This window comes from Protopterus annectens, chromosome 13.part0, assembly GCF_019279795.1.
Source record: "Protopterus annectens isolate FY-2018-M chromosome 13.part0, PAN1.0, whole genome shotgun sequence".
Lineage (NCBI taxonomy): Eukaryota > Metazoa > Chordata > Ceratodontiformes > Protopteridae > Protopterus > Protopterus annectens.
The window spans coordinates 1,238,498,174-1,238,524,439 of NC_056747.1; the positions used below are offsets into that span (position 1 = coordinate 1,238,498,174).

A 26,266-nucleotide genomic window follows, 5' to 3' on the forward strand; every position below is an offset into this window, starting at 1 on the left:
TTAAATCTCGATCGGCAGCATTTTAAAGTCAGTCAGTTAATGCTTATTGTGGCTCAACTGAAATAAATACATTGACTTGAACCTAGATGGTGTAAGTTTGCTTCTGTCATCGGGGCTCACTGCTTTAACAGTGATAAGCCAGACCAGTATTGAAGTCGACAGTAAATCTTTAAAATACTCATACATTTTAAATGTTAACGTCAACATCCAGTCCAACATATTGTCATGAAAGTAGTGCCGGTTCATGCTTCTTCAGGGTGAAAAGGGTGAACAAGACATTGTTTTAAGCAACTGCTCGTTAGTGATCACCGGATTATCTGATGGACAAAGACTTTTGGCAGGAGTTTCCAGTTTCCATCTTGATCACCTGGTGAATGTTAACAGCTCACGGTAAGCCTTTTTCTGTCATAGCATGGATGCCATTGGAGACCTAAGTGTAGAGAGCCTACGTGTTGTCAGTATAGCTGTTAAGTTATAAAGATGTATGGGATTTTTTAATGAAATGGTATGATATAAATCAAGTAACATGCAGATTTTTTAAATGTAGTAAAGTTAATTTTGCAAGTCTTGCAAAGATTGTGGTAGGTTTTGATCAGTATGTTCAAAAATCAAAATCACTATCTACGTGTGTAAAATCTAATAGTACCACTATGTTATACTGTCAGGAATGTATTGATATACTTAAGATTATCTGTCAGAAATGTCAGGGTAACATGCCATTACCAGAAACACAACCAGGTGCTGCAGTTTTAGTGATGCCATTAACTACACCACTGAGAGATATTCAGGAATATAACACACAATATACAGATTTTCAGACTCCAATTCTAACTCCGTTACTTGAACAGTATTGCTTTGAATGGTCAGACAGCTAAAGCTGAAGGGAAAAGAGGTAGCACAGTAGCAAAGTTAAATAAGGTGACACAAAGTTTTAAGGATAAATTGCAGAAATATGCTGCAGAGCTTAGGCAGTACGCTGAGGCTACACATTTTCTTCTCACTACTTTACAAATTGCATTATAATCTTTGCAGGAAAGAATACAGAATGGTGAGAATAAAATCACTGCCATAAGAGCACAGTTAAAATGGCAGAGGATGATATTTGGCGGGAAAGAAGGTTTAGATTACAGGCAGTTATGGATAAAGATAACTGAAACAGAGCAAATGCAAAGTTACTGCAAAAAATACAGGAACTGCAGGTACAACCTAGAAGTATACCACACATTAAATCAGAGGACATAAACTTAGTAACTACATCGACTGATTTATATCAGAGGTCAAGGTTACTACAGGTAATCCCACAGTGGAATGGTAAAAAGGGAATTTTCTACAACATGGTGGCCTTTGAAGAATGGGTTACATATATGGGTGGTACAGATTGGTCAGAGCCTTTGGAAAAATGTTTCTGGGTTTTCATCCCTAAGTGTTTCGCTAAATATATACAGACACAATGGATGGCTGTATCTACACCTATTCAGAGAATGAGATCAGTTTTGATGGCATAGATACAGGGACAACCATTAACAACCACATTACTGGATAATTTTAATATAACTGTATCAAAAAGATTGATAGAGTAAGCAGAACATTTTAAAATGGATCATCAGGTAGTGCATGACAAATTAAATCAAGAGATGGAAGACGAAGCAGTCCAGAAGCAACTAATTCACAGTTTTCTAGAATAGGTTAAGGGAGGATCAGATGACATTAAGTGTATGCATGAGGAAGGCTCCAAAACACTGTAGGAAATGGTGACTAGGTTGATGAAGGGACAGAAAATGGATGGTAAGCAGTGTACAGTGGAAACAATTTATGTATTGAGGAAGATAAGGAAGAGCAGAGTGAGGTATATGTAGTGGGGCAAGGAAGAGGAAGAAGGTGGAGTGATAACCAAAATGGGGGAGAACAGCTTCAGCCCCTTCTCAGGCAGGAAGGGATAGTTCAGGCAGGAAAGTAAGGAGGTAACCTGTTTTCTTCTGCAAGAAGATAGGACATGTATAACATGACTGCCAACATTATAAAAAGTGGAAGAGTAAACAAACAGAAAAGGGAGGTATATCGAGCAGAACAGGATACAGAAAAGAATCAGAATTGTTTCTATAACCACAATAGGAAAAGTTATAGAAAATTGCAAACAGCAGAGGGAATGTATGCACAGCAGAGTATGTAATAAGGGATCTGCCGTATAATCCTGAAAGTAAAAAGTCCAAAAATGTTTCTAGAGAAATAAATAGAATTGTATATGTTGCCAATGATGATGTGCAACAAGAGAAATCAGAAGCAGTTCATTTAGTGCATTCAACCACGTTTCATGTCATACCCACCTTCGGGAGGGACAGAATAGGGGTGTGCCCCCCTTGCCCATATTACCCGGTTAGTCTTTTTTACTTTGAGTGGTAATGGAAGACCATTGGTCACCCTATGGGTAGAGGGGATACTGTGACAAAACATTCTGGTAGATACTGGAGCGTCAGTTTCAGTAACAAACAGAAAGTTGAAAATAAATCATCAAAAGAAAACTTACTTTGGGATTCAATGGAAACTCTGTAGTAGCTGTCAGTAGTCAACCAGTTAACATTAGATTTGAAGAGGATGGAGAATGGCTCAAGACAACCTTTTTGTTGCACCCTAGTTGTGGTACGACTATTTTAGGGATGGACATATTATCAAAGCTGGGAATACTTATATTTTTCTCAAACAGGATTCTATGGAGGACAGTGCAGGGACTGGAGGAGATCGAATATGCATAATGTACGGTAATAAAAGTAGAACAAATAGACAAAAAGGAAAAAGTTGAGTGGGAAATGTCAGATGAGCAAAAGGAAATGTGGGAAAAGTTGGAAAACACTTTTCAGGATTTATGAGCAAAATCCAAAACAAATTGCAGTAAGCTAAAGGAGGCCATAATGGCAGGTAGTCCAGATTACTTTATTCTGCCTTTCCAAAAACAGATTCTGATTTAATGCGTGGTGTACTTCTAAGTTGTACCCGCAGTTCCTGTATTTGTTGCAGTAACTTTGCATTTGCTCTGTTGCAGTTCTCTTTATCCATAATTGCCTGTACTCTAAACCTTCTTTCCCTCCTAATGTCACCCTCTGCCATTTTAACTGTGCTTTTATGGCAGCAATTCCAAGAGAGGCTCAAAATGACATGAGGAAGTGCATTCAAGAATGGGAACAGGTAGTCATTATTAAAAAGGGACACGGTCCAACTAATTCTCCTGTAGGGCCAATGTTAAAGAAGGATGGTAGCTACAGACTGGTTTTGATTCTTAGGAAGGTAAATGACTACACAATCCCAAGGGCTCATTTGATACCTGGGGTTCCAGAATTGTCAGCAAGAATTAAACCCACTACTAAGTGTTTTTCAGTTATTGATTTAGCAAATGGATTTTTCCATTGTTCCACTGCAGCAAAAAGAGTGGAAAAGGTTTGCATTCACCTTTGAAAATCAATCGTATGTGATGACACAACTACCTCAAAGGTTTTAAAATAGTGCAGTGATTTTTCATCAAATCCAGGGACAGGTGTTGCAAAAAATAAAGCTGCCAGATAATATAATTCATTACAACAGCTGAGCACTGTAGGCATTTAAAGAAGGTGGTATGGGCATTACAAGAGGCAGGGTTCAAAGTAAACAAGTCAAAAATACAGTTCACGAGGCAAGAAGTAACATTTTCTGGAACTATAACAACACCTACAGGTAAGGACACCTTGTAAAGAGAGGGTAAAAGGAATATTAGGTTTACCAATACCTTTGACAGTGGCAGATTTATGGGAATCACGAATTACAACAGAGAATTTATTAAGGATTATGCAGCAGTGGCAGCACCACTGTATAGGATGTTAGCAGAACAAAAAACTTCCATAATGTTGCAGTGGGAGTCCATAGAAGAAGAGGCTTTCAAAATGTTGAAACAAAAGTTAGCCAAGGCTACGGAGTTGATAGCTTCAAATAGCAAAGTCACTATTTTCTTGCAAGCAGCAGCAGGTCTTGAAACCATACCTGTAATTTTAATACAGGTGTGGCCATTAAGGAAGTCTCCGGGAATGGAACAAATATTAAGACCAGTTACATTCTGTAGTAGGAATCTTACACCAATGGAAAGAAGATATCATCCTTGCATACAGCAACTGCTGGCAATTTACTGAGCGATTAAGCAAACTGAATATTTGACAATGTTTTCAAATGTGATGGTTCAAATCTCACATTAGTCAGTTAAAACTCTACTGTATAGGACAGAAATGGAAAAAATGATGTAAGGGGCGAGTCAAACGTTATTCTGAAAATGGCTAACCACACTTAATACAAAAAAAAGATTCACACTGAAGTGGTAGATAAATATCTGTTAAAGCTAGCAAATTTTATAAGGAAAGAACACAACTGTGTGGAAAGTACTAGAAAACCAGAAAAGTCCTTTCTAAAGCCAGAGTTTGATTCCAGAATAACGACTGTCTACATAGATGGGACGAGATTCTGGAAAAATGGAAAATATGATACAGGTTTCGCAAATGTTGACCCAAAGAAGGGGCATGGAGAAGTACTCTTTAAATTACCGGGTCACATGTTGGCTTGAAGAGCTGAGTAAGAAGCAGTAAAATATGTACTGCAGCAGTATAATCCAGTTAATATTTATAGTGACAGTGCATGTGTAGTAAACTCATTAAGGTTACACATGGGTAGAACAGGATTTGTTGATAGTGCAGGAAAACCTTTAAAGCCCACTCAAGAAAATGGGTTACCCACTATATCTGGAGGAAAGAAAGGGTGAACTACAGTTCTCAGAGGTAGCAATAAATAAAAAGGTAGCAGAATATAATGCACTACAAGTAGATTTGAGTGATGTACAAAAAGAAAAAGGAATTGAGGAAGAATTGAAACAGTGCAAGCTGCTAAGTAATGGTACAGGAATGAAGCAATATTATGTATACCGGACCTTGGCGGGAGAAGAATTACCTTATGTCCCTTTTGGTTTGGCGAAACAGCTTGTAAGGTTCTAAAGGAAAAATACTGGCACACAAATCTAAAAAAGTTGTCAGGTAGTATAGGATGAATGTCTGATTTCTTTACAAATCCCACAATACGAAAACTGCAGATGCATAGAATTCCACAGCAGCAAACAGCCCATGGTATGCCATTCAAATTGATTATGCAGGACCATTATGGGCAGCCAAAGGGGGTTACAGATATCTACTGGTTGTAGTAGATGTTTTTTCGAAATGGGTGGAAGCTATTCCAAACAAGACTACAACAGCTAAAGCTACAGCAGAAGCACTTTGGAAAAACATTTTTATATATTGGGGTTGGCCAAGAGTCGGACAATGGTCCACAGTTTGTTAGTAAAACGTTAAAGGAGCTACGTGATCTTCTAGGCATTCAGCAAAGGTTACATTTTCACTATCATCCACAGTGCAATGGGATGATGAAAGAGTCAATCACACAATTAAGGATTACTAAAGAAAATGTGCATGGAAAAGGGAAACAACTGGGTTTCCCATTTACCTGCTATTTTGATGGGCATTAAGGATGCTCCAAATAGTAAGACAGGAATTTCACCATTTGAGGTCATAAAAGTAAACTAAGTATCCAACAGACTCTGGGAAGCACCAAGTAAAAAAGACTGAAGCCGTTTATTATGAAGCGCTTTTCGTTGCCGTACTAAGCAACTTCATCAGATAGTTACACACAAATTACCCTTCAGGTTTAAATAGTAAATCAAATCACATGGTTAACTGTCAGCTATTTTTAAAAAGACATCACTGTTCATTCAAAATACAAAAACAGTAACAAAATCAAAGTGTGTGAAATTTCTCTTTCACTTAAACTTGAATTCAACCAAAGGTACATAAGTGCACCCACACATGTACCCAATAAACGTCATCATATCAATCATTGAAAGTAGGAAAAATTTTTTATAAAACAATTAATCAAGTTACCCTCTCATTATAACTGTCTTTCGGCTTTTCCCGGTTAGGGGTCACCACAGCGGAACTCTGGTCCGCTAATGATTGGCAGTAGATTTTTACATGCTGGCTTGCCAGGCCTAACGCACAGCCTTCAACGAAGGAATGCCCATTCACGCATGTCGACACACAGAAGACGCTCTAACTGAAAACTTCAATATATATAAAAGTCACCTGTGCTATACATATACAACTTCCCTTCATGTTGTTAAAATATTAAATACTGAATCAGTATACCAATGTTGAATATAAATAAGTACCCAACACATCATACTGTCCTAGTATATATAAATGTGTAAATGACAGCTATAATTGCAAGTTACTTATTTGAAACACAAAGAGTGGATGTATGTGATGTTATACCACAAGTATATAATATTAATGTTGTACGAAAAGTACCATCATTCAGCAAGTCAATGACTACGCAACTTATCTTTTTAAACTTCTAAGTTTCAGTAAACAAGCTATGTTACAAGTGTCATTAAGTCCAGGACTTGAAAATGCATTAAGCCTAATTTGCCATGCCAATTCTCGTTCAAGTAATAAATTAAAAGGACCATCTCTAGGGTCAATGCTTACTTAGTCAATCACTTTAAATAAGAATTTATGATTTTCATTCAATGTTAGGTGTCTTGCCAAAGGATTGTCACTTTTATTTGTCTCAATGGCATAGGTATGTTCATAAACTCTTTCACGGAGCCTACACCCAGTCTTCCCTACATAGAAGACAGAGTAAAACTGGCACCTAGCAACATACACAACTTGTTTAGAGTTGCAGTGGAATTTATGTTTCATCCTATATTTCCTCCCATTGATACAGAATGTTTCACCCACTTACATAAATTTACACATTCTACAACAGCCACATGTAACCATACCTATTTGTTTAGTTAAACATGGTATTGCCTTCCTCTCTAGGAGGTTCTTAAGGTTAAATCCTTTTCTAAAGACCAGTTTAGGGAGCTCTCCGAATTTATTAATCAGGAGTTTATCGTTGATTATAAACTGCCAGTTTTTGTACAGAATAAATATAACTGTGTCACTGTCCCTACTGAAAGTGGTGATGAAACTGGTTTTGAAATCGTTGTCCCCATCTTTAACTGGTACTTGTTCCAAAATGGGATTCTGGATAACTTTAGACCCCAAGTCTAAACCATGATCAATGTCATTATGTAATATTCTTCTCTTTAAGATGGGCTCAATCAAACCAGTTTGTCTCTTGTAAGTGACCTCAGTAACTAAAGACTGTAATAAACAAACAGGGTATCCTCGCTGTTGGAACATGTTACTCAACAGTACACATTCATCACCGAAATCAGACTCTAGTGTAGCCATCTTGGCAGCTCTAATAAGTTGACACTTCACTATGGAGCGTTTTTGATGGAATGGATGACAGCTCGAACAGTGAAGGAAGGAGTTACAGTATGTGTCTTTCTTATGAACTCTTGACACGTATCTATTGTTGATAATATCTTTGGACAATTTAATGTCCAAGTATTCTATACTCACTGTACTGAAATTAGATGTAAACTTAAAAAAACTCTGTAGTGGAGTTAAGGTAGGTCACAAACATATGTGTCTGATCTTCATTACCATGAAAAATGATAAAAATATCATCCAAAAAGCATGTGTAGAAAATTAGGTTCACCCTGTGGTCAGTGTTCTTAAAAATAAATTCGTTTTCCTAGTATGCCATCACTAAGTTGGCAAAACTAGCACCACAGGGTGAATCCATAGCTACCCCATGCTTTTGTAAGTAAAACTCATTTGTTAAAGGTGAAATAATTATTAGTGAGAATAATGTCCAGTAAAATTTCAACAGTGTGTATCTCCTGAACTGGTGCATCTTTTGATTTTAACATTAGGCTCACCCATTCGACCCCATCCAGATGAGGGATTGAAGTGTAGAGATCCTTGACGTTGATGGTGAGAAAGTTATACTCTCTATTAAAGTGAAGGTTATTTATTTTTTGTAAAAATGACCAAGAATCTTTACAAATCTGAGGTTCAGTCTTAAGATATTTTTTTAAAATGGTATCCACCACCTTAGCACATGGATATGTGATTGAAACTCTCCCATCTATTAGGGGTCTCATAGGTGGATTAACTAAGTCTTTGTGCACTTTTGGGGATACCAAACAACACGGGGATTCTAGGCCAGGGTACAGACATGTAATTAAAGGTGTCGATGTCAATTAATGATTCAATAAATAAATCATTAAAGTATCCTTTTATGCGGCTGTATGATGTGTTGACTTTATTAAGTGAGGCTTTTGAATATGCTTCACTAGTTAAAGATTGCATTCTTTGATTATAATCAACATGATCGAAAAAAGCCACTCCCCCCACCTTTGTCAGGCTTGACTACCCTAACTTGGGACGATCTTAACAGTTGCAGCATAGATTGCTCATCTGAAGTGACATTAAATTTCATGTTATATACACGGGGCTTGAAAGAGTTAGAAAAATGTCTAAAGTCTAACTCACAAACATGTTTAAATATTCTAAGCGTTGGATGTAAAGGAGGATTAAATGTGCTAGGGACCCTCAGCTCTTGTTTGATATTTCCAGTATTATCAAAGAGCACAGTCAGGTTAAGTTTCCAGACAAATCATTTTAAATCTATTATTGATTGGACCAAGTTAAGAGGTCTACTTGGAACAAAAGTATTGCCCCTAGCAAGTAAATTTGTAAGAACTGGATCAATCCTCATAGATGAATAACTGAAAATGTTAAAGTCCCCTGTTGAATTAGTGACAATGTTTACTGTGGAGGAACCTTCACTTGCTATCTTTTGTACTTGTTGTTGCGTCGTTTGTTCTTTTGGTTCCGATTGTATTGTTTCTTCGGAATAGCCCCTGTGCGGCTGGCAAATTCACTGCTTTTTGCCCATTCGCATCCTGTTGGTCAGTCGCAATTCAGTTATTGTTATAACTTCTTATACGTTCACTTCGTCTCTCTGTACAAAAGTCAGGATCTAGTCCTGTGTTTCCTGAATTGTCCGCACCATTATATTCATTGCCCTGTTGTTGAGGTAAAATATTAGTGCTACAAACTGTTGCTACTTGTGCAGAAGGTGGTTTAGGATATGCACTGCCGTTGTCATAAGCTGTCCTGTCTCTATTTATTTTTTTAAGTTTGTTAAACTTTAGTCTCTCTAACAGTTGGTCAATACTCTTAAAGCATCTTTCATAATCAAATTTGTATCTCAAAAAGTCTACATTGGTAGTAATATCCACATTCAAAGTAGAGACATCCTTAGTAAGAGTGTCAGTTTGAAATGTATAATGTTTTATCATTAAGTTCATAAGGTCAAACCTTTGCTGATTGAAAAGGGTAATTAACTTTAAATGAAATGGCGAGTCAGCAACTAGCCCAGTGGGGTACTGATGAAAACGCAACCCCTTCGGGACAACTCACTGGTTAAGGCATTCATTAAAATAATCTACTTCAAGTTGAAGCTTCTTTAGTTTAAGAAGCTTAGAATCAAATAGTTTCAGTTTTTCACTAAGTGAATGGGAACTAACCTGTTGGTTTCCACAGAAATCGGCCAGTCGCTCCTGATTAAATCCATTTCCAAAAGACAAGTTAGAAGTGTTCTTTACCCAATCGTTGAATACTGGAGTGCCTATGAGCCTCGTTCCGTGGTTTGAAAAGTTCCCTTGTTCGTCTGAAGTAGTAAGGTTAATGTTTGTAAGGTTAGTGTTTGTCATATCTCTTGGAGACTGTTGAGCTGGTGGTATAGTGTCACCAGTAGCTTCTTGAACTTCATTTCCACTTGAAACATTGTTCGAAGTTAACACATTGCAGTTACTAGGTCTGTTAGTAGCTAGACAAGTTCTCGACATAGTGCTTACACTTGCCTGCTGACTCTGGTTAACATTAGGACCTCCGTTCCTTTTGATCCTGAAGTAAGGACAGACAGACCTTTGTTGGAAGTGGTGAAGCATCAAAAATGGTTAAGGGACATAAGCTGCAAAAAGTACAGTTTTGTACCTACCATAAATGTAGATGTTCGAGGATCCACATTGCTGCAGTCCTAACTATTGGTGTCCCGCTGTCCAGTCGGTACCAGAATATAACCTCCCAGCCCTAGATTTAGAGTAGAGTAGTGGAATGAGGCCTAATCCCAGCTGGAATCTCCAAACAACTGCTGAGACTGCCTAGTGCACATCTAAAGCAAAAATCTTTTCCTTATTTTTTGGGGATCTGCATAAAAGTAGGGCAAAAATGAATAGTTTGGTTTAAAGCCACAGAAAAAACCTTAGGCATATAGGAAGGATTAAAAATGCGTAATGATACCCTATCCTTATGAAAAATCAAAGGCTCTAGCCCTCTAAGAAATTGCTTGAATAAAGGAAACACAATGGGGGGAGTGAATCATAGTGGGCTGAAATTGCTGCAGCGTGAATCTTAATGGAAGAAAAGACAAACGCTGTCAATAACTCATAAAGATATTGAAGAGCCACACCTCAAATTAGGCTCAGAAATCTCAAAGTGTTTACTGCACTCAAAAAAAAATAAAAATCTTCCATTTTTCATGTCTTTTCCTGTACTAGGGTCTCTGGCTTCCATAATCCAGCATTTAAAAACTTGTTGAGAAGTTGAGACCTGCTGTGTTCAAAACAGAAATATGCCAGGCTGTTAGATGAAGAGTGACAACAGGTGTGGAATCAAACAAAGGCCATGGAGGCTTCCTTACCCAGACTCTCTAATGGGTACCAGTGTGTTGCGAGGCCAATGGGACTATTAAAATCATCCTTGGCTTGTCTTGTCTTGTCTGACCTTTAGGAGCACCTTGGGAGAGGAGGCAGAGGTGGCATACACACACATGAAGATTTTTTTCCAAAAGAAAGAGAGCATCCACTTCCAAAGCTGTGTGTGAAACCCTTTGTGCAAAACTTGGCAGCTGGTGGTTTAAGATGTCTGGAGTTCCATGACACTGTCAATTTTTGAAATACATGAAGATCCAGTTTTCCACTCATAGAGATCCATGATTTGTCTGCTTAACACATCTGCTAGAATGTGGTGCTGATACCACATGACGGTTGTGTTGTCTGTTAGAATCAACACCCTGCCCTGGGAAGAAGTAACTCGAAAGCCAAGCCAAAAAACTGGACTGACTAACATCTCTTTCATGTTGATATGTAGATGCTGTAGAGTCTGGCAGGCCTTGTTCTTGTCTCACTTTCCATTTAGATGAGCTCCCCAAGCAATGTCTGAGGCATCTTGTCGCTAGATCTGACTGCAGCCCGCTGGCGGTCACAGAGGAGTCCTTTGTTTAGTGACATTCCTGAGCCCCGAATGCAAGGTATTATTTGAATGACAGTGTCCTCCTGGCAGCAGTGCTGTGTCCATACATTTTGAGATACTCATTGCAGCTTCTCATATGCAGTTTGGCATTGGAGCACCAGAGAACAAGAAGATGCCAACCTAAGGGCTTTGAAGGACTGTCCTTGTCATGGCTAAAGTGGGAAAGTATACACTTTCTTTCCCCCATCTATCAAAGCCCTTGCCTCTTTATCAGGAGGAACAGGATTTTGGCAAAGTCAGGATTCAGGGAAGAAGCCAAAAAACATCTTCCACCACATTCAGAAGAGGAGGTATAGCTAAAGGCCTATGCTGGGTAAAAACAAGATTCCCTAAGCCTCTTTCTGGAATCAGAGAAATCTTGGCTGAAGGGTAGAATCATCCACATCAGAATCAGAGAATAAGGGATACTCCTGCAGGTCTTCAGCGAAAGACTCAGAAGCCTCCGAACATTGCCAAAAACTCTCAAACTCAGGTTCCACCCTGGGCCTCTTATCCAGGAGGGCATAGAACCTCTAATCATAGTAATCAAATCCTCTGCCATTTTCTCCACCAAGACAAAAATGGAACAATACTATAACAAAGTTGCAAATTTGCCACAAACTCCAAATACCATACACACCATTGTAAACCACTACAGGTGCTTAATTGGCTTGAACTCTCCAACTAACTACTATACACAACCTAATTTACAAACCCACTGCCTGCCCTGCCCTAGAAAATCTAATCAAACACTACTTACCGAGCAGACCACTCATCAGAAGAAAAAAACCTGCTAGAAATCTCCAAACCTTCTAAACGACCAGGTCATTCTCTATATTCATACTCAGCTTTTAAACCATGGAACCTCACCCCCCCCCCTCCAAACACCAGATTAACCCCAAGCCTGCCACTATTTAAAGCCTCATTAAAAGCACACCTAAAGAAGTCTTGGCTTTGCACATGTCTAACTCCAGGTTAATCCCCCTTTACCACTGCTTCTTCTATCCACCCCCCTTCATTCTCTTCAGTCTTCTCTACCCCCTGTAAATCCTTGAGGCCTACAAATCTTTATGCTGCTTCTCCCTTTCTCCCAGTAAAGCTGTCTATATGAACCTGTATGGTCTAGTGCAAGCCTATACTCATGATTAATGTGCTGCTGAGTACATTAACCATTTATCTACTGTCTATACATAGTAATGTTTTAGAAGTTTAAGCAAAACACTAAGCAACTGTGCACCTTTGTTCTCAACTTTAACCTGTCTACAATGTACTATGCAAAGTCTTAACATTTTTGTTGTAAAAATTGTTATCGACCTGTTTATATGTACCTAAATGTTTAAATGTGGAGCTTTTTTCCCCAGGCCTCCGCTGAAAATGGGTTATGTAAACCAGTCGGACTACATTGGTTAACAAATGTTAAAAAATAAATACAATAATAGTGTGTGTGATGGAATAGCAAGACAACAAGCGTTTTACATATGGTCTAAAGTACCCATACAGCCAAAAGAGGAAAAGCTGGCTGTAGGGAAAAAGTTTTAGTAAAAAATTTCAACAGGTCAAGGTCATGAGACAGTAATTGGCAAGGGTCATATGAAGTCGTACAAGAAATAGGGCCATTGGTGTACAAAGTAAAACATGAAAAAGGATAAACAAAAACATTCTAGTGCACAGAGATCAGTGTAAATTAATAAAGTAAGGACAAAAAGGCAGAGAGATTATAGATTACCATCTATTTCATCTATTTTTCAGATGTCGATCTGGTTTGGAATGCCATTCAGTCAAAGAGTCTTCAGGATGGTCCGGATGGATCACCACCACAATGGTTGTGTTTTCCTAACTGGCATTGTTTTTACATACATAAAGCTTTGTGTAACAAAAATGTTTAATCAAATTAATATTATAAATACAGAAAAGTTAATACAGTTTTGAGGTTCTTTTTAACTGTTTTTATAAAATGGTTTCATTTTATTTCTTGTTGTTTAAATAAAAAAGGGAAATTGTTATAGTAAACTGTTTTATGTAAGCAAATTGATTTATACAATTTATACACACACACACACACACACATATATATATATATATATATATATATACATATATATATACATATATATATATATATATATATACACACACATATATATATATATATATATATATATATATATATATATATATATATATATATATATACACACACACACATATACAGTACATATATACAATGTAAAGTGTAAAGCGATAGTATAATGCATGCTGGGCACAGTGGTATAAGTTCTTGGCATCTATAGGTTTACACTTTTCTTCTTGGGCAGCATAGTGCAGCTGCAAGAGTTCCAGAATGCGGAAAACATTGGCTTACCTTTCTAAATTGTTCTACACTTTTCTTCATGGGCAGCACAGTGCTGCTGTGAGAGTTCCAGAATGCGGACATTGTTCTATAAATAAATGAAGAGACTGACTGAAAAAGAAGAGAAATTTTCTGAGGAAACTTCGTCGACAGAAGCGGGAGATGAAAGGAGAGTTACCAGTCAGGCATTTGGGCAAGGACATTGGCCCAACAATAGTTTTTACAATAAGACTAAAGCATTTATTCTGTAAAACATAATTAAGTCTCGACAGAGTATTTTAACGTCAGTCGGTTAATGCTCATTTTTGGCTTAAGTGAAATAAATATAGCATCTCGAACCTAGACGGTGTAAGTCTGTTTCTGTTCTGCCCTTGCTACTTTAACACAACCATCTCATGATGACTGACAACGACTTAATCCTTAAACAGACACAGTATGCAAGAGGTATATTTGCACAATGACAATGGAGGCTAAACTCTTGTATATAAGCACACATCAGGTAGTCACAAAACCATGCACACAACACCCATCTCACATTGCACACAACGCACGCGTGCGCGCACACACACACACACACACACACACACACACACACACACACACACACACACACACACACACACACACACACTAATGTTTGATGAGGCACTTAAAAGCAATCTTCCTAAATAACAAAGACTGCCTAAACTGCCTGTTGGCAAAGCTATGGCTCAGCAAGGCCAAAGGCACTCAAAAAAGAACATACCACCTAACACAACATATACAGTAACACTCAATGAAGCCCCAAACACTAAGCCCCTAAGACAAGCAAAGACACTTCACAGAACTCTCATCATAGGGGACTCCATTGTAAGACATACTGATGCCCTTCTAATCAGGTCAAACAAGACAATAATGGTTAGTTGCTTATTTGGAGCCAGGATCTGCCAAATCACGCATGACCTGACATGTACCTCCTTGGACTATATGGAGAGATTTAGGGAGCAACCATCCAGCAACATATAATCATGACTGAGGATGATGCCACAATATGAGCGAAAGATTATTGATTTTAACAATTGGCTGTCTTTCTGATGTCATTCTAAGGGAACCGAATATTTATCAGCTTGGGGGGACATGGTTACCAGACCACATTCCTTTGACAAGGATGATCTGCAACTGTCTCCTCTAGGCTTTTGAATACTAGTTAAAACTTTATCCACCCCCATAATGCCTTTTTAGGCAATGTCCTATTGCCAAACCTACTGACATCACAAAATCAACTCTACTGAACCTCAAAGTATTACTGCTTAATGCCAGAAACCTAAATAAACTATGTTCCCTCCAAACTCTCCTCACACTCGACAATACAGACATTTTTGCAATTATCCAGACATGATTTAAAGTGGTGGAAAGTACTCTGGCAATGCAAGATTTCAATGCCTTCCACACTTTTCAACCAGTAGCTGTACAGACAGGGAATAAAGCTGGAGGTGCATCAATATACATAAACAAAAAGCATACCTCTGGGTTGGTCAAACAGGACACACTGTGTTCCCCCACATGTAGATCACCATAGACATAATCCTGTACAATATCATAGCCAGCTATACGTCACCCTGCCTGTCCCAAGAAGCTCATAATGCATACTTGAATCTACTGGAGACACTTACCATCCAAAGTAACACTCTACTCATGGAAGACTAATTACCCCTCTATAGACTGGGAATCTTAAACAGCCTCAAATTTACATAGATCTGGCTAAAGCATTTTATACAATACCCCTTTCCGGCATAGTCAACAAACTTACTGAACTACACATAAACTCCTTTATAACACAGTGGATAACTAGCTGGCTCACAGACAGGACCCAAGATATTAGAATCGGTGAGACCATCCCCACAAAGAGACTGGATACCAGTGGAGTCTCTCAGGTTAGTGTGCTGGGCCCAATCCTCTTTGGCATCTACTTGTCAGAAGTCAACACCAATGTCAAAGGCCTCTGGCTGACCAAGTTTGCAGATGATTGTAAACTGGGAGAAGTCAATGAATTCCCCCAACATGAGAACACCCTTCAGGAATGTCTAACACAGACAAGTGTTTGGTGCAAAAGCCATGGCTTAAAACTCAATGCCAAAAAATGCATTATAATAATTTTTGGGAAAGTCAGCCACCCTGGGTAACTATGTCATCCGTAGAAAACCCCTAAAAGCTGATTCACTAGTCAGGAATCTGGGAACCCATGTGACTAAGGTAATAAGAAAATCTTTCTAATTTGCTCAACATATAAGTAAGAGCATGGCATCTGGGTCTAGACAGGTCATCGTACTACTGTACTCCGCCCTCATCAGGTCCATTATAGAGTACAATGCCCCCATTAGTACGTGCCTGACCAGACACATACAACAACTGGAACATCCACAAAGGTTCTTAGAAGGAGAGTACAGGGAGTAAACATAATGTCCTATACTAATCAGCTCACAAAGACCTGTCTCTCTACTCTGTAACATACAGACTTCTGAAACGTGACCTTAGCCTGGTGTGCAAGGCAACCCTGGACCCTGTTTTGATGAACCTTGTGCAAGTCTACAAAACAAAAAGCATCAGAACTACTAGATCAAAAGACGTAAAATTTGCTTGTAACAAACAGGAGATGTTTGAGAGGGTGATATGTTTTTTCAGAGAATTCCCATTCTCTGAACCAGGCTTCCCCATCCATATGAAAAAAAGTTCCTCCTTAACCATACTTGTATACAACCTGGACCAATGGATGAGTAATCAGAAATTCACTCCTGGTCTGGTGCCTATGTCTCTGATAAACAGAGGTAGTCAGTAATTCATCCCCTTCATGTCTTAAACCCCTCATCCACCATGCAGTTGTTTTTCTGTGCGAGTGTTATAGAGATCAGTTCTGCTGATATTAATGCTATCAACCAGTACCAAATGTACTACTTTCAGGTCCCCATTAACTAAACCTACAGGGATACCACAACAGACTGCAGCTTACCTTTCAACTTCTTTGCTCAAGAATTCAGGACAACGCAATAGTAATAGGGAGGGGAGCAAAGGACCAAAATAAGAGACAGTTTAATTATTCTAATTCATTTAAAGAGTTAACAGGTTTTATACCATTGTGCATTGTTGAAAAAATAGTACAACATTGTCTTGCATTATTGACTGACTGTAATCCTCCACGATTTATCAAACTGCATGAGACACAGGACAAAAATATGAGGCAAAAAAGGGACAATATTCAAAATTCTGGAGCCAAAAGGTAAATGTTCCAACACAGGTTTATAGGTACTTACTTGGTTATTGATCCATGAGGATCTTTAGAAGCCTACCCCTGCATTCCCATAGTTTTTAGCCCTTGTAATTATGTATAAATAACTCGGGGGGGGGGGGGAATTGACAGGTTCTGTTTCAAGTTTGTCCATAGGTAACCTGGTATATTATCCAAAAGAAGCAGTGTTTTTGGCCTTAAAAAGTGCTTTAAGGATTTGTTCTTGGGAAATTTGGGGGGAGGGGAAGTAGATGAGGGGATGAAATCTGGGAATGTAAGTGGGGGGGGTGAATTTAAAGTTAAATTTATCTGCCACTAGACTGGCTATGTCTTCAGAGTCTGAATATATGATGAATAGCTCTGTGCAACGCTGAGCATTGTTTCTGAGGTTTCTATCACAGTTAAAAAAGGCAATATGGTCATTATTTTGCCTGGGTGGCTATTTTTACCTCACATCTAGCTTGGGTTGATTAGATCCTTGTTATGTTTAGCAAGGGTATTTTTGGCATCTTGAGAGTTACATTGCACATTTCCCACTGCATGCAATGAGCTTTATTTTACTCTACAGCCTGTTTATATTTAGGTTCCACCATCAGGGTTTATTTTTAAACATGTCACTGTATTTGCTTTAAAGGTCAGATGCATCTGTGCAGCTATTCACATGTGCACATAATTAGGTGGTAAGGATTATGCGCACATACATACTGGGGGGTGGTCATCAGGCTAGTGGGGAATGTTGAACTTAGCCAGGTCACTCAGATTGTGTAAATCAGCCTTTGCACAATCTCTGAAAAACAAGGTATTAGAGAATGCTTATGGCTTCAGTCTTACACTGAAGGCAACTGATTCATGATACAATTTGACAACAGAGGAAGTTACAACTGGTGGGGAACAAAGATGTCCCATAAGGGTGAATGGAGGATTTCCTCTCCTGTTTGGGTTGTGGACTAACTGTTGCAAAGAATTTTATATTTATGAAGTCCAGAAATTTCTGGGTATATATGTTAAGGGATGTACAAGTCTCCCAGTTGATGGAGGGGTAGTTGAAGTCCTCTAGGAAAGTGGTGTTTGGCCTAATACGGACAGACTCCATACTACACAAGTAGAAGGTATGGGCCAATGGGGACACTAAGTTGTCCTACAGTTAACTATGATGTGAAAAGGGGTGTTGCTAATGGTAAGCTGGACATGGAGGAGTTCCAGGTCATTATCCTATCTAACGAGCTTGGAGGCGATATTTTGTTTTACAAATATAGAAACAGTGCTGCCTTTAGTGGCTTCACCTACTGCAGTGGGCCCTGAATGCATGGTAGGTGTTGAAACCCTGCACTGCTCGGGTGCTCTCAATGGTCTCGAACCAGGTCTTGATGCAATCCTGGGAAAGCAGTGCATGTATGGAGTGACATTTTAAGCGGAGGATCCTAGCTTTGAGCAACAATACCTTTATGTCATTCAGATTTTAATTTGGAAATATCTGAAGACTGACATTGCCTAAAAAGATACTATAGAGATGGACAAGGTTTTAGCCAATACAAGAAAACCATTTTGAAATAGGCTATCCCTGTCAAAGCAGTTAGGACTGTCTACCATCTCCTCCCAGGTTGATATGTACTGCCCTTCCCCCATGACACCAAAAGCTAAGCTAAGTTGAAGTCAATAATATTTTGTAGTGCGTCACCATTCTCAGTGATGGTGAAATGTGGCTCAAGCCTAGGTTCATACCTGCCTCAATCATATATTCCAAGAGCTCCATTATGCCTTTCTTCATATAGTACAGGGAGGTATGTCTCAAGTCATTTACCCCCGCTTGTACTGTGACTGTGTCATAGGTGTGTTTGTAGTGCAAGGACTCTGATACACGTGTGATGTGATGAATCTTAAACCCAAAAGCAACTAACTGTGATCTTCTGCCTTACTTATTCTGATGAGGGGTGAATCAGTGCGTCTCACTATGGATTCACATATGAATAGGATGTTGGATTGTGTAGAGGTTTACCTTATGGGCTTTTAATTTGAGGCACTGAGAGCCTTAGATGCATGTTTCATGGCAAGTGTTGCATGAGTTGAGTGCTTGTGATGTTGAAGAGGGTACTTATTTCTTACGTTACATTAAGGAGGCCTTTGTGGTTTAGGTAGGTTACTTTTAACAGCCTCAGCATATGTAGGTTGACGTATTTGGTGTATTGTGTGTGATGGCTATAGCAGGTCATTGTATATTACTGACAGCCAGTTTGCTATTTATAGTGGCTTTATGTGACAGCTTTGCCAGCAATAACACTATATAATTACATCTCTCAGACACTGTCAGTTTAATAGGTGGTTGTCAGTAGACATGAGATTTCCTACATTTTCTCAGGATACCCATTTCAGCCAAGCTGGCTAAAGAGACATTTGGAAAGTGCAAACCTACAGTTCCAAGTACTTACTAATGTGGGCGGAATGGTGGGGGATAAATGCCTATGAGATTTGCAGCAGATTACTGGAGGTGGTATCTGTTTGGTAGCTAGTAACACATGATCAAGAAACACAGACTCTGCCGGTACCAATAAAAGCTGTCCCTCTTTGAAACTCTTCTGTTAGGAAGACTATAAATAACTCCACAGGCAAGCTCCAGCAACATGATTTATTGAGCAAAACAACACAATAAAATAAACAGCAGTTTGAGCGCTTTCATCTCCACTCGGGAGACTTCATCAGAATCATCTGCTGAAAGTAAACCATCCATCTATTATACATCATCATTAACTATCATTAGTCAATCAATTAATTGATTAAATAAAGCAATAAACTAATAAATTGATGTATGTCACATCAAATATATACTGAAGTCAAACACATAAGCAATATTTCATAATAATTACATAGTAAAATAATAAATGCCACCTTTGAAGTATAAAACTTAAGTGTCAACATATAGATATGAATTAGTCATAAATATATATATATATATATAAAAATTTTGCAACTATAAAACCAATGATAGTTAATGATGATGTATAAAAGGTAGTATTTATTATTTTACTATGTAATTATTATGTAATATTGCTTATGTACTTGACTTCAGTATATATTTGATCTGACATATGTCAATTCATTAGTTTAATGCTTTATTTAATCAACTGATTGACCAATTATAGTTAATGATGATGTATAATGGATGGTTTACTTTCAGCAGATGATTCTGATGAAGTCTCCCGAGTGGAGATGAAAGCGCTCAATCTGCTGTTTAGTTTATTGTATTGTTTTGCTCAATAAATCGAGTTGCTGGAGCTTGCCTGTGGAGTTATTTATACTCTTCCTAACAAAAGAGTTTCAAAGAGGGACAGCCTTTGTTGGTACCGACAGAGTCTGTGTGTTTCTTGGTTTGTGATCCATACAGTGTTTGCTGTGGATTATTAGTAACACATAATCCTTTGCCCAGAGAAGCAAAGAGTAGCATTAATTCCAAGGGGTTCCCGAGTAGCAGTATCCCAGATGTTGATGGGTTAAGCACACTTGTCATATCCTTGTTGTGCCTTCCTCTGTGTTATTCAAACAAAATTGAGGAAATGGACTGCTGCACGGCTGGAGGACAGAACAGAGGATTGTGCTGAGAGAGGACATCACTAAAAAAGCAGACTGCTGAGAAGAATAGGCTAAAATCTTGGTCTACTATTCCTTAGTGTGTTTCAAACATATCTGAAGGTAACAGAACAGAGTTAACCTCAAACTGATGGCACAAAGATAAGGTGCAACAGTGCAGGATAGGGGTGGGAAAGTCTAAGAAAATATGAAAAGGTTAACTAAACGGGCAGGAAGTTGACAGCTAAGGTTCATTACAAATAAATGCAAAATACTGTATTTGGGTTGCAATAACCCTGCTGTGCAGTGTCAGATGGAAGGGGGTGGCACTGAAGGCGAAAGGAAAGGGATCATGGGGTGTTGTTTACACCTGGAACGGACCACCAGACAGACTGCACTGAATATTGCATGCAGTCCTGGAGACCATACAAAGTGGATGTTGAGTTTTCTGATCTTCAAACTGAGATCCGCACCACTGGTTGTGTGTGTAGACAACTTCAATTTGAGCATTACTGCCAAGACCCCCACCTGACACCTATACCCATCAGAAAGGGCTTACTTTGGTGACTTGAAAGTGGTCAAGTTGTACAATTTCATTTAGCAAACAGTGGCTACCCTCAATATAGAGTACAATGTATAATTTCGGAACAAAAATGTAGTCAAGGACTTGGGCTGACAATTCCCCTTTGGTCATCAAATGGCAGCTGCAGTCAGAAAATCTTACTTGGTAAAGCAGCCAAGGGCATCATCATCCACATCTAAATATATCACTGTTCCCTTTTACTCAAGCCTAAAAGACTTCCAAGTACTACCCAAAAATTAGTTGCTGTAAATATGTGTAAAGAAGTCAAAAAGAAACTCTGCACATTTCACAAAACATACTAGAATACTGAAGGATCTGATATTAGAAATGCCATATATCCAAATCTGGATCATAAAAAAGGATGACAGGATGCTTTATAGATTCAAATGTCATTACTAGACTATTGATCTGTGAGGATTTTAAGAAGTCTAGCCTTACATTCCCACTTATCTAACAAATAAAATCCACAATGATAGAGCTTTGGGTCATTTTTTATTGTATGTACTTCTTGTCCAGTGAAGAAAGTCAGATGAGTGAGAGGAGCATTACAGTAGGAGGGGAATCCAGGGAAAGTTTTCAGGGCAAAGCAAATCTGAGTCAATATCAAAATCCTGAAGGTCAGAGAGGAAGTACTGGATCGTCTCAGATGCTCAGTGCAATATTATAAAACCCAGAGTACCAAAATGGTCACTTAACTCCTCCTTTCTCCCACAGCTGATCATCACTATACCTCAGTGCTTCTACTCAGTTGTCAGGTCTACATACTTCTCCTTGCTTCTCCTGGATCACGGCTAGAGCCATCTTGGAAGTAAAGCTGTCCTAGGTCCAAATTATGTTACTTGCTGAAAGGATTTTTGCATTATGATCTGATCATTTCTGCTTCCCTGTGTGTATGCATGTTGGTGTCCCATGAGAAAGTATGCAATGGGGATGTTCTAATGTCTCAGTCAAAGACCTCCACCCTTCAGTGCTTAGGATAATGCCCCCTCCATATCCCAAACACCCCCACCCAGGTTCAATCATAAGGAACATCCAGGAGATCACACATTCCTCCTAAGGTTGGGCATAACCATCCCACCCTGTCAGACCACCCAAGAAGCTAATCGAACTCAGATCACCTGGGTCACGGTCAGTGCATTTATCCTTCTACATCATGGTGATGGCTTAATTACTAAACTTGAATTTCAACGAACCCAAACCTTATCCTTTTCTGTGGCATTCCAATCACACACTGGTTCCTTCTCTGCTCTATTCTCCACAGTTTAATGAACTCACTAAGAAAAGTCATTCCTAATATAACTTGCTGCACAGGTCTTTCCAGATCCTACCTTTCATTTGCAATGACACTGTTAGGCTGTACAGCATGTGTGTACCTATCACTACCATAAACTGAAACAGTTTGGTATTAGTTCTTTGAATCTCCAATACTGCATCAATCAACATCTCAGGCACTGCCACTAAAGCAATAGTCTCTAAATTTCTTTAATTGTCATGGATTCCATTTTGCAGCCAAAGTGTATAATTTTCAAGAGAGAGGCAAAAAAAGAAACTGTTCCTCTACCAGTATGCTGACGGATATAATACCACAAAATATCTGTCAAATCTCTATCATCAAATTAACTTTGCACTGGATCAGCTAGGGAAGACATCTTTCCACAAGGCGCATTGCAAGATCTTATGAAACATATTGATCACCAAGGAGGAAGCAGGCTGCACAATGTTAAACAGGTAGGTGTGTTTTGTGCTTTAAGTTATTCATGCTCAGTTTAAAAATATTTTATGCTTTGTATTAGGGCATTTTAAAACACACTCTATCATACTGCTTTCACAGTTATAAATTTGCCAGATAAACAACTTCCGTTAGTGGATTCTCTCTCACATTTGCTAAGAAAAAGATAAAATATGGATGCATGCACCTCAAAATACTGGGAAATGTGTACCCAACAAAAGGCAGCTTGATGTAAACCAACTTACATTTGGAAAAGGACAGCAGCCCCATGCCCCAGACAACATTTTGCAGCAGGAAGAACCATCAGAACAGCTGGTACTTTCATCACAAGCAACATCACGATCTGGAAAATAAAATAAAGCAAGAGTTAATCTGCATGCTTAATTACAGTTTAATGTTGCAATATTGTCATTTTTGGCAACATCCTCTGACACCTTCTGACAAAGTAAAAACTTCAAAATTTCATGGCTCAAGGAAAGAGGCTACAAGGGATGCATCTGGGTCTCTACAACAAATCAGCAAAGCCAGACTCAGCTTAACATTAGTATGGAACAGTTTCTAGACTTCAAATTTGGCTAGATGCCATATCTAAAAATGCACTGGCTAAGCAGGAATGATGTACTCATAAACCAAGTAGTCTTCAATGCTTCCCACTCTAATGCTACTGGAGGTATACGGATAAAACGACAAAATAATAAACAATTTCCCTTTGCTTTGGTCATTACTCCTCTTACAATCCATGCATTTCATAGGGTGTGTATGGGTGAGGGTAAACATACAAGACGATGATGCTACACACCAAGGTCACGAACAGTCTATATCCTCTGAGCACAATCATTTGTTAAAGGACATGGAATGAAAATACTATGTCCTTCTTATATTATACCTTACCAAGATTCTTGTAAGAAAAAAACTGCTGCTCCAGTGTTCTTAAAAACTAAACGCGGAGTTCACTTACTGAACATTCAGATTTCAACAATGTCCATGCATACACTACAGATATGTTACCTAACTTTTATAGATTATATGTATTAAACGACTTACTATCAAAAATGTCGACAACGATTCCATGAGTGATGACTTATGAGAACGAAAATGCTGAAAGTGACAACACTGAACAAGTGCAACACCTTCAAAACACCAACTGTTTGATGTCAGCATTATCAACATTATCGAAACGTACCATGACTTCCGGTGACTGTCTACTCTCATTTTGCAGGGGGGCAAGTCCCACTGCACCCCCCGCATCCCCTGTTAATTATATATTAAACTCCGAGATTGCACTAAAGTGAGTCAAAAGCCCACTGTAGTGTGATCTACAGTTGAAATGCTGGTCTCACAATAGCAAATGCACACTAGCATTTGTTGTTGCCGGTTCAACACCTCTCGAATCATCGTTATGATAACTTTGAAAACTGCCTTTCAATAATCAAATTTTGCATAACGGCATTCAAGATTTTGATTGTAAAACATATTAAACCTATGCTTGTGTACTTCTATGTTTACATACATAGGTTTTAGTCTGTATATTATTTTAACAAAAACACAGCAACAGCAACAGCAAAATTGATAGCAGCAACACACCAAACAGCCAATGCCTTTCTTCACTTTATTTTAAGACCTGGTACCTCGGCAGTTCGCCTTCAAGGATCACAATAATTTACTGCACACTTTTAACTTTTATAGTGCATATCCAAACAATTAAGCAATAATTCAATTAATGCAAAAATTCTTTTAAAGTGACCTTGTAAATAACAATGTTAACTTCTCCAACTCTCATGAAAAACATACAAATAACAAAATGCAATACCTTTATACATCATAAATAATTCATTCTCTGTTAAAAATATTTCTGTATACATGCATGTTATTCAAAAATATTTTTTCAAAATATTTATTTATTTTATTATTTTTTTATTTTGTTTTTGTATGTTTTTACTTCTTTTATATCTCCTAACTCCATCATGTGCCCAATTCTAAGTTTAAACCATGGGGCCTTAAGGTATTAAACTTAAGAATCATTTTTGTCTCTAATTCTAAAAGTTTATTAGTGATGTTATCACCACTACAAAGAAATGGTCTCCCCAAAACTCCATATCTTAAACTATCACTATTGCCCTTATGAATATCCAAAAAATGTTTAGCTACTGGACTAAGTAAATTTGAATTCCGAATGTCTCTCAGATGTTCCAAAATTCTGACTCTGACCATCCTCTTGGTCTGGCCAATATACCAAGTATTGATGCAACTACAAGTCAAGGCATATACTACCCCAATAGATTTACAATTAAAATGATATCTAGGGGCATGAATGATATCATTAATGGAATTAATGTTAATAACCCTATCACAAAGACTGCAAGAATTACATTTAAATGTGCCTACATTAGTCAACTGTGTGACTGTTGTGTTACAACAGTTATTATTCAATATGTTCTTCAAATTTTTTCCTTTTTTAAAAGAAAAAATGACATGATGGGGAAAACATTATTGCTTAATTGTTTGGATATGCACTATAAAAGTTAAAAGTGTGCAGTAAATTATTGTGATCCTTGAAGGCGAACTACCAGGTCTTAAAATAAAGTGAAGAAAGGCATTGGCTGTTTGGTGTGTTGCTGTATATTATTTTACTTGCAAAGGTCAGTTTTTCTTTAACTTTAGAATGGCTAGGTTAAGACAAAAAATAAAGCCTCATTATTCTTATTTTACTTGGATATAAACTGCTTAACTGCTGTAAAATAAGCTGTGAATTTAGAGAAGAGGTTGTACGGCCTGCTGTTAAGATTACGAATCTCACATACTCTAGGCTCTGCATTCTCAGAAAACCAAATGTCTGATGTAATTTTCTTCCAGCCAGTCCCGAGTTTGTTCTGTTTTTTATACTCTGTAGTTCTTGATCTTTCTATCTGTTATGTAATTAAACTTCAGCCATTGCCCCCCCCCCACGCTTGGCTCCATGGTAGAGAGGGATGGTGCCCTGACTCTGACACAGGCAATCAGTTCAATCAATTAGCAGCCTCAGAGAGGAGCAAGGGGATGAGGTCCACTCACCTTTTCGTGGGGAGGGGGGATTGTTCCATGCACTCTGGAAGCACATGGTGTAGTGCAGTTTCACTGTTGCATCCTAGGAAAAGTACAGTTTTGTACCTACCATAAATGTAGATGTTCGAAGATCCACATTGCTGCAGTCCTTACATATGGGTAGTCCGCTGTCCCTCGGTCGGCCCGAATACCAAAGTATTAGGCTGACGTCGGTCATGGGCGCTCAGAACTGACATCAGAGCGTCAGGGTATAAGAGCGCATGACCGACGTCATATTATCAGTCTTTTCTTGCCCCAGATGTCAGAAGGCCCTAAAAAGGAAGCCCACAGCCAAAAACAGAATACTTCCCAAAAGCAAAATATGTACAAATCACAGCTACCACCCAAACCATACAACCATTCCAAACTATAGAGGGGAAGGAGGGAGGGTTAATTGGACTGCAGCAATGTGGATCTTCGAACATCTACATTTATGGTAGGTACA

The 26,266-nt window shown here is 38.5% G+C and overlaps 1 protein-coding gene across 4 annotated transcripts in view; it reads right to left on the reverse strand.

Annotated features, from left to right (window-relative positions):
- The window catches only part of GRN (granulin precursor), an 891,963-nt gene that overhangs the window by 70,824 nt on the left and 794,873 nt on the right, over window positions 1–26,266 (reverse strand). For all 4 annotated transcript variants that reach the window (XM_044055245.1, XM_044055246.1, XM_044055247.1 and 1 more), the window contains exon 20: window positions 22,986–23,083. In XM_044055245.1, the coding sequence (XP_043911180.1) occupies window positions 22,986–23,083 (98 nt within the window). The remainder of the gene's footprint in view (window positions 1–22,985; window positions 23,084–26,266) is intronic.